This window comes from Dipteris shenzhenensis, chromosome 5 (genome assembly GCF_047967505.1).
Source record: "Dipteris shenzhenensis isolate YYH24624 ecotype China chromosome 5, Dip_SZ_1.0, whole genome shotgun sequence".
Taxonomy (NCBI): domain Eukaryota; kingdom Viridiplantae; phylum Streptophyta; class Polypodiopsida; order Gleicheniales; family Dipteridaceae; genus Dipteris; species Dipteris shenzhenensis.
The window spans coordinates 51,386,329-51,403,093 of record NC_141600.1 but is presented as its reverse complement, the minus strand read 5'-3'; the positions used below and the strand labels follow the sequence as shown (position 1 = coordinate 51,403,093).

Below are 16,765 nucleotides of genomic sequence, written 5' to 3'. Positions count from 1 at the left end.
GGAAAGAATGCAAGACGTCAGACTTCAGTGTCCTCGTAAATGTAATTGCTCCGTTCTTGAAAAGATTCAGAAATGTTAGGTTTCCTTTGCAGGCATCTGGAAACAAAAAAGCTAAAGTGATCTATTCATTGATTTTGGGTTCCTACCATATAGTTTACACAAAAGGGATCTTCTGGTAATTGTTGTATAGTGTTGCAGAAGCAGAGTCCCTGCTGTCTTCTTCTTCTTCTTCTGCGGAGGATGCAGTGCTTTTCTCTCTTCATTTTTACCACAATCCTCACGTTGCCCTTTGCTTCTCTTTACCACCAAGACCCCAGTTTTATTGTTTGCTTTTAGAGTTTGCCATTCCCCCTCCTGGTACTTCTCTAAATTTTCTCTTTGTTCTTACTGTCCTTTTGAAATGTCACGTTGCTCTTTTTCAGCTTATCAATCCTGTCTCATTTCATGCCTCCTCTAATGAGCCTCTTTGTGCTTCTCATCCAAGTCAAACTCAAATAAAGCACACATGCAGAAGAACAAAGAAAAAGGTGGCCCAGGCATGTCTTCCGAAATAGGAAGATGCGGCCTATGCAGCTTGGAGCCTGCTGTTGGAAATGTACAGGTGTAGGCCTAGGCCCAGTGTTAAAAGATACATACACCTTTTTCTTAGCAGAGATATGAGAACAGGTTGCCCCACAAAGCACATTTTGACACTCTATGAAGGCCTAAGAGGGCATCAAGCAAGTGCGGCACGTGGGAATTTCATGTCTAGTCTGTCATACCCTACACTAAAGGTACATCTGGTTAAAACTAGATCTGGTTCCACTCCCAACCCCTATACATTGCTGGTTGCTATATCCAGTATCATGATTCTATATATTATAGCAGGGATGGACCCAGATGACCCCATCAGATAGCTACGGAAGGATATCATCGAGTTATCCCAGGACACCCTAGTTGCTTGTGGAGTTAGATGCCTCATGCCCCTAGTGGGAGGTTGGGACCACATCTCAAGGAGCAGGCAGAGGACTGCACCAAATTTCTTTACTACTCTTGCTAGCTATGCCCGCAATTCTAGGAAATTGTACACAACCCTACTTCCTTGAGCCAGTACCTTGATCAACTCATACCTTGATCAACTCAACAAATAGTTTCCACCATCCACATTGGATCCCGCAGAGTATGCAGTGAGACATGTCTTGGGCAGACCACAGGACGTACTCCAGGCTCCTTCAAGCCACCGATCTCACTTGCACATGCTGTGATTTCAAGTCAATCAAGGATTAGATGTGCTACTCACCTGCACTGCTAACAAAGACATCCGAACTAGATTCCCACAGCTCTTCTTCGACCACTCTTCGATTGCAACTTTCCTTTCGCAGTCCGGATGGATGACATGGCCGCCTTCATCGCCGACGCTCTAGATAGACAAGATCGGCTCATCACACCAAGCCAAACACCCATACCTCACAGCACTCCCTATCCTAACATGTACCGTTTCTCATTAGATATAGAACTTTGGTCCTTAACTGATGTTTCGGATGGACAATCGTGGCTTAACTGATGGACCAACTTGTACGGTCTCATAGGCCATTTCTGGCCTCCCAAGCACAATAATATATCATCATCATCATCATTCTCTCTATAGGCAGTGTAGTCATCACTACCCCCGCAGATGAATGATAGGTTTCCATGGATTATACTAGCTCTCATGTCTCTCTTCATACATGTGTACACAAGTACTAACAAAGACATATCTAGAAAAACCTCAGCAAGAAAGGCAGCAAAAGTATCTTTACCAAGCTTCACAAATATGTGGACTGGTACAAAGCTGGCACAAAGTACTCCATGTAGGCAGCCTGTTCGCTGGTCTACCGCCAGCCAAGAGGACTGCTCCTACAGCTGCTCTCTCCCTCCTTGTCTGTGTGCCTATGCTAAGGCGTCTGTGGATTTTTGGATTGGAGCAACAGCGCTCTGGCAGTCTGTCCCCTCCCTTTTGCTGGCCAACCAGGTCCTTGTAGAAACTTTGCTTATAAGTGGCTAATTAGATATCTGGCCGACCAGCAGATCTTGCCAACCTTGGGTGCCAGCTCAAGTGCTGATTTCATGGCCGACCACCTGACAACCTTGGGACACACAGATCACTTTGGGGGACCTCCCATCTTTGTTTAGACCCGGGACACGTCCCATGGGAGTCATGGTGGCTTTGGTCTTGCGTCAAGCCTCCTCCAGGAGATCGAGACGCACGGCACCCCTTGACAGACGCCAGCGTCCCATCACCGGCTATGCACCAACCAGGATGACATGACATACGGAGGATTCTGCTCCGCTCCAGTCTTTTTTCTTTTCATTGTCACACCCAGATGTATTTGATTATGTATGATCAGACTTAGGACTCAGCATGGGTGATGATGCTCGTTTAGTAGCTCCACCCTTACTGTGATTTGTATGAGGTTTTCTTTCAGTCTCATAAACCCATCGGTCTTCCGAAGACACTAATAAAATTTCTTTCTTTCTTTCTTTCCAACATAGTTCACTGGCAAGCTATGTTGGAGGGGGTAATAATTTTTTTTCAACTTTACCTTCGCTGCTGATCAGTCCGATTCAGTCGTCTTTCCTTCTCCTTCTTCTCCTTCAAGTACAGAGGTACTTTCACAATCTAGTAGAGAGACTTCCAGAGTCCCAAGTCTAGACTTCCCAACAACGTCTCTCTCTCTCTCTCTCTCTCTCTCTCTCTCACACACACACACACACACACACTTTTTTTTTGGTGAGAACCTCTCTCTCTCTCTCTCTCTCTCACACACACACACACACACACGCGCGCGTGCGCGTACACATACAAATAGACACATGCGCATACATAGTCTTGCAATGTCCATTTTTTATTTATTTTTAATCTTCCCTTTTTGCAACATTTCCTTAAAAATTAAACTTCTGGACTTATTTTTCACTTGTTGATTTAAATAGAAATTTTAACACGTGCATGGTCGCGTACATGCGCCTACCCACACACAAACACCTATTTATTTTTCGTTTTGTTTTCCTTGACAAATTAAAATCTTCTCTCCTAAGGCATACTAAAAATTGAATAGCCCTTTGAATGAACAAGTAGTACTCATTGAGTACTATGGAATGTTTTGTATCCATAAGATTGTCACATTTGATTGTATCATTCGATTGTGGCTCTCAATCATCATGCACATGATTGTCAAGTACCACATCATATCAAGAGTTATGGAATATATGAGGATACATGTTTCCACACACAATTTGCACCAAATTCTTTTAAGAGAAAGAAAGTATAGCTTTTCTTATTATTTTGTGAAAGACCGATGGTCTTGCATAACAATCCAATAGATCAAATGGGAAGGTCAATAGACTTTTATATTAAACCAGTGCATCTCTTCGTGGTCTTAGGAGATCAAAAGTTTAAGGCTCTTGGGTCCATTGGAATTCTAGCTTATATATATGGCTATAAATACCTCATTTCTTCATTGAGCCTACATCCCACGTCTCTACCATGGTGACCTTTGGTGAAGCTATTAATTTGGAGGCACTCACTCCTGTTGAGGCGATGTTCAAATCTCTGGCTCGCTTGCTTTCTTTTGTTCTCCCTCCATATTATTTTTAAATCCATGCGAGTTGTTTGCTCCGATAATCTACGTTTGTTCTTTGCAATCGTCTGTGCTTGTTTTGCACACACGAGACAGCAAGATCTGATGTAATATCATCAGAATTGCTTCCATGTTCTCTACTTCTCTCGACCAACAATATACAGATTTCAACTCAATTTGCTATCTTTGCAGAACCTTCGAGCTGTCTGGCTATGGCGGTCTACCTCCTTCACCTCCATCGCTCACGTCTTCGAGCTCAAGTATAGGGCATCCTGCTTCCCTCTTACTGTGACTAGGTTCCTTCAAACAAACATTGCCACAGTCTCCAACGCCACAGAGCTCTGCACGCTTCCTCCTTTGTTTAATCCCATCCCTCATGCTGCCTAGCCCATCCATGCGCTCCCCCTTTTATCCTTTTCACCCATCGCTTTCTCTTGTCGTCCTCCTGTCCTCTTTCTCTGTTCTTTCCATATTTCTGTCTTTAAACTACCAGCTGTCCATCTCAGGCGCTTTGCCTTCCCCCCAAGATCCATCATCCCTCTTATGCTTTTTCCATATCCGATGTTGGGTTCCTCCCCCATTTGTCGAATCCATAGTTATACAGACCTTGACCCGCAGATCAAATTGGACTCTCTTCCCATCTGTTCAGTTCGGCAACAAACATGTGAAGGAGGGAGGGGAGATCCACTTGGAACCCTCAACGGCCAGGATCTTCAAATCAATTCTGGCTGCGCAGGATCTTCAAATCTTTGTAGCCTTTTGTGGAACACGCTTCATTGGAGGTGATCGAGAGAGATTTGGAAATGCTCCTCTGCCCAATCTTGCTCTGCTCCTTGACGATCTTTCATTGAAATGTCACAATTGGGAGAGTCACTAGGTTTAGTGAATGTACAAAGGGGCTTAGCACATGGGAAGAAATAGGATGGGAATGGGAAAAGCTGGTCTGAGGTGGTCCCATGCATATTTCTCCATCCCACCATGCGCTAACAAAACAAGTAAGTACAAGAACTCGTGAGCATTGCCTTCAATTGGTTCTATCAAACGAAACGGTTGTCAAGATGAATGAATGATTAATTTGCAACACCTGTGATGATGGAAGCCCTTGTATAGGAAAGTTCGAATGATTTGCAAACTCCGAGAGAGAGAGAGAGAGTGAGAGAGAGAGTTCTTTAAAAAGAAAGTGTGTGTGAGTGAGTGTGTGAGAGAGAGAAAGAACCAAAATAGAAGGGGGACCACGTGGCGAAAAATGGTATGGGACACTTTTAAAAAAAAGTATTAACGATAGCGCTGCCTGGAAGGAAGTCCTAAAAAGAACTAGGGATGGGTTTAGGTAGAAGAGGACACATGGCATCATTTCAATTGTTTAGGAGGTGGGGATGTGCTAAGGCCCAGAGGGTATGCTCATGAATTTACTTATCCATAAAATCTTTAACAAGTTTCTTTCTGGCTAATGCTTTGCTAGAAATTTATGCTTTTCCAATCCATAGCTTGAAACCATGTCTAGTTATTTATGGATGTGAGCATTGTTAGAAGTGCTTTAGTGGACAGTGGATCTTGCTTTTGGAAAATTTTCACGCGTATATTTTCTTTCATTGAGATAGTCCATAGAATTTTATATATATAAGGAAATGTAGCCATGGTGGCATTCTTTGGCTTTGCATTTTCCTAGTGGGCATCATTATACTTTGACACACATATTGTGGCATGTCCATCTCTAAATTTTATGTACCTTGGCAAAATAAAATTTATTCTATAAATTTTTCTTGCAAATCTCAATACATGTATCATAGTATCTTTCTTGTAATTCTCTTAATTTTTGGAATATCATGTTACCTTTTATTATGTGTTTACTCTACACATTAATAATAAGTAGTTAGCACCCATGACACTTGCCTTCCCATCATAGACTAACTCCTTGTTGTTTGTGTTAGATGGTGGTAGGTATCAACTGTGAGGTTTGGAGTAAATTTGGAGTTGAAGCATGTTTTTATTTATTACATTTGTTATATTGAAGAAAACTTCTTGGTTTACAAAATTTATCCAAAGCATCTAGATAACAAATCATCTGATGTTTGGATGGACTATTAGTCCTTGATTGACCTATGAACTTGTATAGTCCCATAGGCCATCTCTCTCTCTCTCTCTCTCTCTCTCTCTCTCTCACACGCACATGCATACGCACGTGTATACTTTTTTTTGGGGTTGAAAATTTTCATGCTTTATATTACACAGTGGCTTCCCCTAAATGGGGAGCTTAAAATGACAAATATACATCATAGTCTATGCAATTGTTTGCAGATAATCAAAAAAAGATTGCTGTAGAGAGCGTCTGGAAAGAGGGAAAGTAGAAAAAGTAGGATCACCAAAGACTCTATGATTTCTATCCTTCCATAGAGTCCAGAGTGCCTAGTAATGAACCCAAGTGAAGAAGAACTCAAACCCTTATCTGCATGGGTGAATCCCAAAAATCAAAAAATGCTTCTCGAAGGTAGCATTAGAAAATCTAGCTCTCAAATGTTGCCGAAGTAGACCCAAGAATTCACAGGTGTGTGGACAATGCCAAAGGAGATGAGGCACAGATTTTCGTGGAGCCATACATCTATGACAAACAACTAGAGCAACATGTCTTCATGCTAAGAGCTGTCTAGATGGAAGAATCCACAGCATCACCCGCCACAAGAAAACCTACTGTCGAAGAGGAACTTTGGAAGTCTAAAGCTGTTGTAATCTCTTCCTCCACCACTTTCCTGAGCGATTCATGTGCCAGAGTTGATTTGACTTATTTGACGCCCAAGGTGGGGACGTAAAAAATTTATACAAGGAAGAGACCATAATGTGAGATAGCCTCAAGCCAGCGGAAAAGGTTAAAGCATTTGAGCAATATTTTGCCACAGAGGATGATAATGTGCATGCCTAAGCCATACTGTCTCACAACCAAAGGAAAAGATATCATGGTACTATCATCATGAATCACATAAGACACAAAGAAAATCTCTTTGAAACTAATAAAATAGGAACGTCTCGGTTCCTGTAGAGCCAACAGAGGGTCAAAGGCCTTTGACCAATGTGAACTTTCAACCCTTCAAGAATTGCCGTGTCATTCCAAGTAGGAAAGGATATGCTTCCAATCAAATAACATTTTGGAGACCAAAGGACAGCCTCTAATCCTGCCATTAATACAACCAAGAAGAAAATCCCACTGAGTTGGGGGTTGCCAATAACCAAAAGCAGAGGTGTTGATTTGCAAAGGTAAATAACGCATCATGGCAGCCCAAGGTCAATCTCCTTGCATAAATTGCAGCACCAATTTTCCCTTATGACCAAGGATGTGTACGTGAATGTTGAGAATATTTAAACTCCCATGCTTCTTTGGCAAACATAAACGTTGCACAAAAAGCAATCTCAAAAGTTTTCGGCCATGAAGTATGTAAGATCTCCCTTATCAAACATAATCAAAGGCAGGTAAAAACGGAAGGTATGCCAACAAAATAGATTGAACTATCCTTAGGCAAACACACAATGGCCAAGTTGCTAATTTCCAGTATCAAGCTTTTTCTTCAACTTTGCAATTACCCAGTCAGTTTGTTGGTGAGACGAGTAACCATCCAGCTGAAAGGGTAACCAAAATGGCGAAGTAACTCAGTAAGCAGGGCAATTTCGCCCGGTCATAAAAGACTATGTGAGTCTTTGGAATGCAAAGGTAACAGCTTAGACTTTTGAAAATTCACATGTAGACTAGCAACTGGGCCATATAATGATAGAGCATGGATGAGGGAAGAAAGATCCGTCTCACAATAAGAAGCCTCCTTTGTGATAACCTATCATCCGGCATTTCATGAAGGGATATCCTCAATCATAAAGGGGCATGATCTAAATGTATAAAGGCATAATCAGCCCACATTTTGCAAGCCATGTTATCATAATGTTGTGACCAACGATCCAGGCGAGCTCGATAAGAAGATTGTGCATTCTGTTGGAAGGTATAGCTTGGTAATATGGGTTGTAATTCCTTCCAAAGGTCAACAAGACCAAGCTAAAGCAATAATTGAGACCAATGACACCTTTCAAAAGCCAACATATGAGTATTACCAGAAGTATTGTGTCCCTGTTGTGGCGTATTATTGAAATCTCCACAAATGAAGGCATAATGTCTCTAGGGATAATGTTGCATAGCGTCCCAAATGAAACCTCTACCGAGAGGATTGAGGTGCATAAACTGAGGCAAATTCAAATATCTCTCCTTAGATAAGACATTGTATGATAATCCATTTGCCTTGGTTGTCACTGAGGGCAATAGTTGGTTCAACGTCATGTTTCACCAAAAAGACTACACCCAAGAAAGAGGGCTCTCTTGCATAAAAGATATCACACCCAACAAAATGACCTTGGCATCCTGCATACATATGCTAATTGTGTTCTTGTAAAGCCACCATATTTGGCTGCAATTGATTGAGATACAACCACATGAGTTTCCATTTTCTTACATCACATAAACCTTGTACATTAAGTGTCAAACATTTGATTTGTGATAGCATATTTACCATTTATGTATGACTAATAGCAAAATTAGATCAAGTCTGCATATCCACACTAGGATCTGGGCCTCGACCTTGAGGAGACACAACATTTTGTGGAGAAGACAACAAACCATGAATTTCTTCTTTAAGAAAAAGAGTATGGCTTGCTGTCATAATAGCCCATGTGATGCCAATTCCTGAATTCTCTTCAAGAGTATGAGCATTGGCAGATGTACCATTCCATGTGCGAGGAGGTAGAGGTCTCCTAGCTCATACAATTTTCCTTGGAGTCTGCCAAGCTTCATTCGAATTTGTTTCCCTAACTTTAGATTGAGAAGTGGAGGGCAAGGAGTTGGAAGCATTCCCATTTGAAACAATCTAAGCTTTTCCCTTATCTTGGACTACAATCGCAGGCTTGTTGCCTTTATTTTAAGATCCATTGGCACACCAGAGGAGAACGTATGAATGCACATAGAGCAAAGGAGAGAGAAAGCAGGAAAAAGGACAAAAAGACCCAAAAGAGCATGCAAATACTAGACAGAGAAAAAATATGGCAAAGAAGGGAGGCAGATTGAGCAACAAATGCTCCAAAACCCCAATGCGAATACCTATGGTGAGGCGAGGAAAAGCCAAAAGTAGAACTGAAGACTTGCAAGGCTAGGTCGGGGGCTAGGAGGGCTGCATGGTAGCAGACAACCTCTCCATCCTCTCTCTCTCTCTCTCTCTCTCTCTCTCTCTCTCTCTCTCTCTCACACACACACACACACACACACACACACACACACACACACACACGCACGCACGCACGCACGCACGCACGCACGCACGCACATGCACATGCACACGCATGCACACACGCATGCACATGCACGCATGCACGCATGCACATGCACTCATACATGTGTGCACGCATGCATGCACAAACACATAGATAGATACATATTGCACATGCACTCATACATGTGTGCACACATGCATGCACAAACACATAGATAGATAGACACACACACACACACACACACATACACACACACACACACACACATGCACACATACACATGCAAGCAAGCATGAGCATATGTGTACACATGTTTTTTCTTTATATCACAAAAAGTAGTCCCCAATGAGGGGATGTGTAGTTGCAACCTCAAAAGATCTCATTATATGACAAGAAAGTAGGATAATCAGGATCTCGAGTGTGCAGTAGGAAAAGTTATATTTCTGTAAAGATGTCCGAAAGAAGGGATACTTAGCAAGGGTTGGATCACCAAATACCATGTGGTTTTAGTCCTTCCATAGAGTCCATAGTGCCCAACAACGAAACCAAGTAAAGAAAAGACCATATCTACACCTGACAGGGTGAACCCCAAGCAACCAAAATAGCTTGCCAAAGTAAGCATTGGGAAAGCATGCTTGAAGACGCCCGTGTAGAAAAAATAAGAAGTCAAGAGTTTCATGGAAATGCCAAAGTAGATGAGACATAGAATTCCCCAGAGACATACATTGACAACAAATGGCACAAACTATATGCTAGTGTGCCTAGATCTATCCAAATGGAAGAACACCAAGTAGAAATTGCCTTAAGAAAATTTGTAGTTGATTGAAGGGGGAGTTTGTGGATAGAATTGGGATAGAATTCACCAGCAATATTTTTCTCCACAACCCAGAAGTATGTGTCATAGAGCAAATGCAATTTGCATGTTCACAAACCCAAGGAGGAGGCAGTAAAATGTAATAAATGCTTACAATCATGACATCAATGAATAGTAATGAGGAATATCTAAGTGAAGGGCCTAGTCATTGAGGCGGCATATAATCTCAAAACAAAGCACTGGTCGAAACTCTTGAAGCCTCAATGACAATATGTGCCAGAGGGATCTATAATTATGTCCAAGTCAAACTATGTAACTATTGCAAAAAAGATAATACTATACCAGCATCATCAATCATATCATCCACAAGGAGTATTCCTTTGGACCAAATAAAATAAGAGTGGTAGGGCTTCTGCAACGCTAATGGATGTGCGAAAAACTTTTGATCAATTAAATCACTCAGCAAGTAAAGAGTTTCCATCAAGAGCATCCCTTCCATTCCATTAAGATAAAAGAGTATGTGCTTCTAGTCAGAAAGCATGCAAGTGACAAAAGGACATCCCTTAACCCTACCATCAACTTGCCTCAAGTGAAAATCATTGATAGGCTACTAGTGATTAAATGCAACAATAAACAAATGCGAAAGCAAGGTCACATCATGTACACCCATGGTTGATCACCCTGCATAAACTAAAGAATCAGTCAGTTTCCATTTTTTCTTATGAACTATTTATAATGTATATCTTATGAACTGTTTTTGGGAGCTAAATGTATATCTTATGAATTGTTTATAACATAAAATATTTTTTTCTCCAAAAAAAAACTAAAGAATCATGTTTCTATTATGTCCTAGGATACCTATGCCAATCCACCCATTTTTTTTGTATCCCTATCAATAGCGCATCATCTTCCACAAGTGTGGGGAGCCTTCTTCATGTGTATTTGAAACGCAAAGAAAAATACTTCTTGTAGAGCACTATTTAACGATTGTAGATGCAAGCATTTGAATGTTGCCATCAGATTAAAAAATACAGGCAGAGCATTTAGAGTAGCAACATCAAGCCATTCAAACATCACCCAAAAATTCATAGAATGAAAACTCTATGAATATCTTGAGAGATGCACACATAGGAGACTTTACTCTCTAAATTGAGAGATATGCAAAGTAAAGGGGTGCATAGCTTAGATCAACTAGCTACAAAGAGTGAAACATTAGCTATGTTGGTGTCCCCTAAAACAAAGGAGAATTGGCTTTGATGCATAAAATTGAAGATGTCAATTAGAAGGACCAACATAGCCTCAATGATTGGCCATAGAGTTGTGGCAATGCAACTCCATCGATGTAAAGATTTGTGGGAATCAATAGAAGAGCAATAGAATGCAAGATTTAAAGGAGAGCATCCTAAGTGAGAAAGTCATTGCTAGAGTGAAATTGTTTATGTATAACACCATGATATTTTCTCCAAACAAGAAGGGCATCTACAAAAACTAGATGGAATGCTAGCAGTATTATGAGAACATTATACACATGTTTGATGCAACACAGGTCTGTAAATTCCAAATGGCATTGTTTCTAGTTCATCAAGGTAATGATTAGCAACAACTCACAAACTTGAAACAAGAAACTTGATAGGTAGAATAGCCAAAAGCCATCCATAATGAAGTCAAATTTGTAGTGACCGTTATAGGCTGTCCAATAATCCCATAATGCAACAAGAAGCGTGGCATCCCAATCTCTTCAATGTGTACCCATTGTCTTTTCAAGTACTGTTTTAAGATTTTTATTGGTCTACTTGACGTGTCTATTACACTAAGGGTAGTAGGTTGTGGCAACTTGATGTACGACCCCATAAACTCTTTTGTTAGTAACTCAAATATTCCATTCATAAAATGAGTTCCTTGATCAATGAAAAATTCGATTGGGCATCCATAATCCATGCTTGGGTCACTTTTGAACTCTCGAGTACTTGGTGGAACTTAGCTTGATCTAGGAATTGCTTGTATAAGCCTCATTAAGACCGATTATCTAGGGAACTAGTTGGTAAATCATCTGCAAGTGCCTTCCCTTTTAATTCTCTACCGATCATGAACATTATCTATTTCTACTCCCAATTGATGCCTTTGGATTGGGTGGGGGCCTTCTCAAAACTAATCATTGGTCCTTGATATTAATGAGACTGCATTGGCATCAAATGGGTCAAGAATCTAAGCCAAGATTGTTTGACAATCAAGATTAATTTCTCCTCTCTGCATTGCTCCAATCAAAGCTTACATACGGCCTTAGTGTGGCCATGTTTCCACAAAAATAACACTGAATCTATGGTGGTCCTTGGTTTTTCCCTTTGTCACTTTTACCTTTTTCTTTGCCTTATGCGGGTCTCGGTGGGCATCCTCTTTGGGCTTAGTATCTTGTGCTACTTAGTGCACATCCATAGTGTAGTTTTTGCCATACTAACACTTGGAATTATTTTGCTCAAACTTTGTACAAGTACTACAGTACTTGATCTAATAGTCAACTTCAGTGTGTCCTTATCAACAACACTTATTGCACTATTTCTCATTTGGACTGTTACCTCAAATACCCTATTCATTCAAGGCCTTCTTGAGCTTGGATTTCTTTCTTAGATGAGGTATCTTATTCTTCCTATGTTTATATTTCTTCTTTGGCTTGGACTTGGTAGGTCCTCTTCTTTAGGGCTACTACTACATAAAGAATTATCATTGAGTGGTGCGCTAACTAATTAATGAGGCCTTGCATCTATAAGACAAAATCTTGGATGGAATCATTCTTCTTTATCTTTAGTTCACAGAGTTTGGTGGGACATCCTCCTCTTTAATCTCCTATCTTTGAACCACTTCAGAAAAGCCTTGGACATGTGCTACCAGTTTGGGAAGTGCCTGACAGTCTTAACAAGGTGCAATGAAAGTAATGCATGTACTCCTCCTTGGTTGTGGCTCCATCAATGTGGCAGACATGTAGAAAATTTTGCAAGTGGTTGTAAGGATAATCTTCCTTAGTTTCTTGTCTTGGAATTTCACCTTGATGGGCTAATAAGATTTTGGATTTGGTGGTCATAGGTCACAGGGTCAGGACTCCTTGGTTGGAATCATTCACTCTCAACCTAAGCAGGACCCTAAAAATAGGTTCGTGCATCTCGGTGACCGACTGGACCTTTTGGGTCTTGGCTTGCCCCATGTTGGCAATTGTCAGTGTGGACATGCTCATGTGGTCGTCCTGGTGTTCATTCCCCATGTCTTCAAGCATACATGGGCGGTTGCTTGGGTTCAAGTATATCCACCAATTGGATAGCCTTCCAGTAACTATAGCTAGTCTTGTTTCTACACTTAGCCCGATTGGCACGTTCTATCCCCAAATATGTCCTTGCCACTTGGACTACCTCTGGATTGCATGAATAGGTCTTCTTTGTCTTAGTTTTGGTTTTGAGGCTCACCTAGAATGTGAATCGATGCATACCTTTTAGGTTGACATTTGTGCTTGTGGCTCAACTCATGGATGTAGCTTTCTCTAGATAAATGCTCAAAATCTTCATGGCATTGCCTCAAGAAATCTCCAATGATAAGCTCCTCAAGATGTCTTTGGTGAAGCTCCAGGACTAGTTTGCTATTGGTATTGGTGCAATAGCTAGATGTCGTTTTTCCATGTGCATGGTAAAGCCTTCTCATTCCTCAAGCTTTCCACTGCAAGGGCCATCTGCTACTCCCACTTGTTGCCATCAATTGTCTATCCCTTGTTGCAATGTTATCCCATGTTCCAAAGCTGAATTTGGCCTATTGCTTCAACCTCGATGCAGGTGCTCTTCCCAACACCTGTGGTGCCTCTTTTGGCGCATGTCAGCCATTGATCAAGGCTTGGATTGACTCTGTAGGCTTGCTAGGATAAGCTTCCATCTGGTCACTAGTCACCAAGTAGGTTTTCAAAGTTTCAAATCATCCTCAGACACTCAGAGATGTATTTTATACTAATATGCCAAACCAAGTGGCTACCATATCTTGTCACTTGTCAGCATGAATTCTTGCTCTCAATGATTTTGCACAAGGACTTCTATGCTCAATCCACTTAATTCCTCACTCATTCTTACATCACTTCCTTCCGTAGCACTCTCACTAGCAGGGTTGCCAAATGCTAACAATCTTTTCTCCTCATCTCTTGATGACCAATGGCCTTGGTAACCAATTCTTGGTGGAAAAATATGGTGCTTGGTGTGGAAGATTCCCTCTCTTGCACTCAAAGGTGGTGTGTAGAAATTACTCGGTTCTTGGATGCAAGAGATAGACATTGTTTTGTCATGGGGTTGTGTTGATGTGGAAAAAATCATATAAAGATGGGTGGATGAGCATTGACAACAAAATACGAGCATTGCAGAAAAACAAATGGCTTAGGCTTCTTGCTAAATATTTTTAAGACTCTAGACTAGTCGGTTTTAGAGAACTACCTTTTGAAGGGACAACTCAAAATCACCATCGCTAGTTGGCTCCTTGGTATAGCTTTCACTTGCTTGTCCTTGCCACTCAAGGTCGTGCTGTTAGCCCATTGGTAATTGCATCGGGGCTATCTATGCTCAGTTGGCCCAATTAATACAGGCAAATAGTGTTGCTATACCCAAGTCACATGTGCCTATACTCAAATAGTATGCTACATAGGGACAAAGTAGTATATTTTGCATTTATATGTAGTGTTTTACTATAGTTTAATGTGTGATTTCCAACTAGTGTGGTCTAAGTCAAACACCAATTAATGTGATTGGCCTTCATTCAATCAAAGTCAATATGGCCCTTGAGGGGTCTCCTTTAGGAGCAAGGGCAATGATATTGACAAGCCATATACGACCCAATATCATGATTCACCTACTAAAAGTAAACAACAACATATTTCTCATGTGTTATGCTTTGTTATTGTTCAATTGATGTCCTTTGCATTCCTATAAATTTATTGTTTACTTAAGGTTTTTTATAGCAAATATGTACTCTGTAACATGTTTTGTTGTGGTCAAATTAACATTCTTTGCATTCCCAAAAGTTATTTTCCACCGGGCTAGCATGGAGTTAATGTGATTGTCCTAAACTAGCTCGATGATTTCGTGTGTACTATGTTTTGTAATAGTTTGGTTATTTCTAAAGCTAGTTTGATGAATGTTCTTAGCTTGTCCAAATTGCTTTCCAACTAGTTTGGTGGTTAAAATAATTGCATTTCTTAATAGTTTAATTCATGTTGCCACTAGCCCCCGCAAGTAGGTTTAAAACCGACCCGGTGGTTGGAACATGTTGTTATAGTTTAAATGATAGTTTACTTTATGTTTAAAACTAGCATGATGGTTGGAATGCTCAAATTTGTACCTTAAATTTATGGTTGAGAACTCTAGCTTTTCAATTTGGCAAAGGAGCTATGTGCATTGTAATACTTTGTACATCAAGACACTCAAAGATAGGAATGTGTTTGTAAGAAAATAATACGTCTGTGCTCAACAGATAATAGGATCTCGTATGCAAGAGAGAAAACAAGATAATATGGAGAATAAAAAATTTGATTACTGTAGAACTGATACAATAGATGGTGCTGCCTCCCAACCATGCACTCCTATGAAAGAAGCTTCGATGGCATGCTGGAAACAGTAGAAGACGGAGGCTGGATGCTAAGGAATCAGGGTTGCTATAGCCAGTGATGAAATGGGCTTCACGGGCTTGCTCTTACATAGCCACCAGTCGTAGTTGATTAGGCTCAATTGGGTGACCGACCCAGTCTGCCCAAAACAGTCGACTAGGGGTCGGTACCGAAATAGGCCGCCGACCATACGATAGAATCGATGCGCAAAACAGAGCAACTATCCTACGGTCACCATTCGGCCAAGAGCCATCCGAGATCATCTGAGGCTCCAAACGGGCCCTACAACCCGAGAGTGGGCTGCCTCAGGAAATGCTCCGTCTACCCTTAGTGCAGTCAGTCAAGAGATGCCTTCCCGAACTTGCATGTAGCCTAGTTGGCAGTGTGCCAACTCTATCTGAAGCTGTCCAGCCATCAGGCCACACATGGCCCCCATCTGGTGTCCAAACCAGGACCTACCGGATAATCGAGCTACTCAAATGCCTTCTCCTCATATGGGGGGCTTACAAGTAGAGTTAGCTAGTTCTTGTGTAGTTACACGAGAGTGGAGCATTGATATCTAACACCCCCCCTCAATGTCTACCCACAAGTGAACTTACTTTTTCGGCCCAATGCCAAGTCGATGAATATGCCTCTCCAGCAAGTCTCTTTCAAGAGCCTTTGTGAAGATGTCCGTAGCATTCTCTGTAGTCGGACAATACACCAAGTCGACCTCTCCATCCATGATGAGCTCGCGTACAAAGTGATATTGAATCTCAATGTGTTTTGTGTGAGTGTGGAACACCGGGTTCTTTGCAATCGCCATGCAACTCTGATTGTCACATGATAACTATGTAGGCTTGTTCTACACTGCACCCATGTCCCCCAAAATCCTCCTCAACCACACTGCCTTGCAAGAAGCAAAGCATGCAGATTTGTACTCGGCCTCGGTAGAAGAAAGAGCAATTGTGGGTTGCTTCTTGCTGACCCATGACACAACTCCAGATCCAAGTGAGAAACAGTACCCTGTCACTAATCTCCTACTATCCACGTCTCCTGCCCAATCCAAGTCACAGAATCCAGTCAAGATGTTGCCCTTGGTATAGGTGATGCCATAATCAAGTGTGCCTTTGATGTATTTCAGCACCCGCATCCCTGCCCTCCGGTTCTCCCGGGGCTTATTGGAAAACTTGCTTAGTACACCAGTCGCAAAACTGATGTTCGACCGTGTGTTGCACAGGTAAATCAAGCTGCCCACAAGCCTTCTGTACTTTGCTTCGTCCACCAGTGGTGATGAATCCTCGTTTGAGAGCTTCGCGTCCACCTCCATAGGGATACCAGCTGTCTTGCACTCAACCATGCCAAATGCCTTCAATATCTCTCTAGCATACTTTAGCTGTGAAATGAAGATCTGTTTTGCCAAACTTCAATCCCCAAATAGAAATGCATCAGTTTGAGGTC

General features: G+C 41.4%; 1 protein-coding gene across 1 annotated transcript in view; it reads right to left on the bottom strand.

The window, feature by feature from the left end:
* Positions 1-16,765, bottom strand: part of LOC147902165 (ABC transporter B family member 1-like) — a 69,667-nt gene that overhangs the window by 40,048 nt on the left and 12,854 nt on the right. The window contains exon 3 of the mRNA XM_087374444.1: positions 147-365. Coding sequence (XP_087230570.1) covers positions 147-365 — 219 coding nt within the window. The remainder of the gene's footprint in view (positions 1-146; positions 366-16,765) is intronic.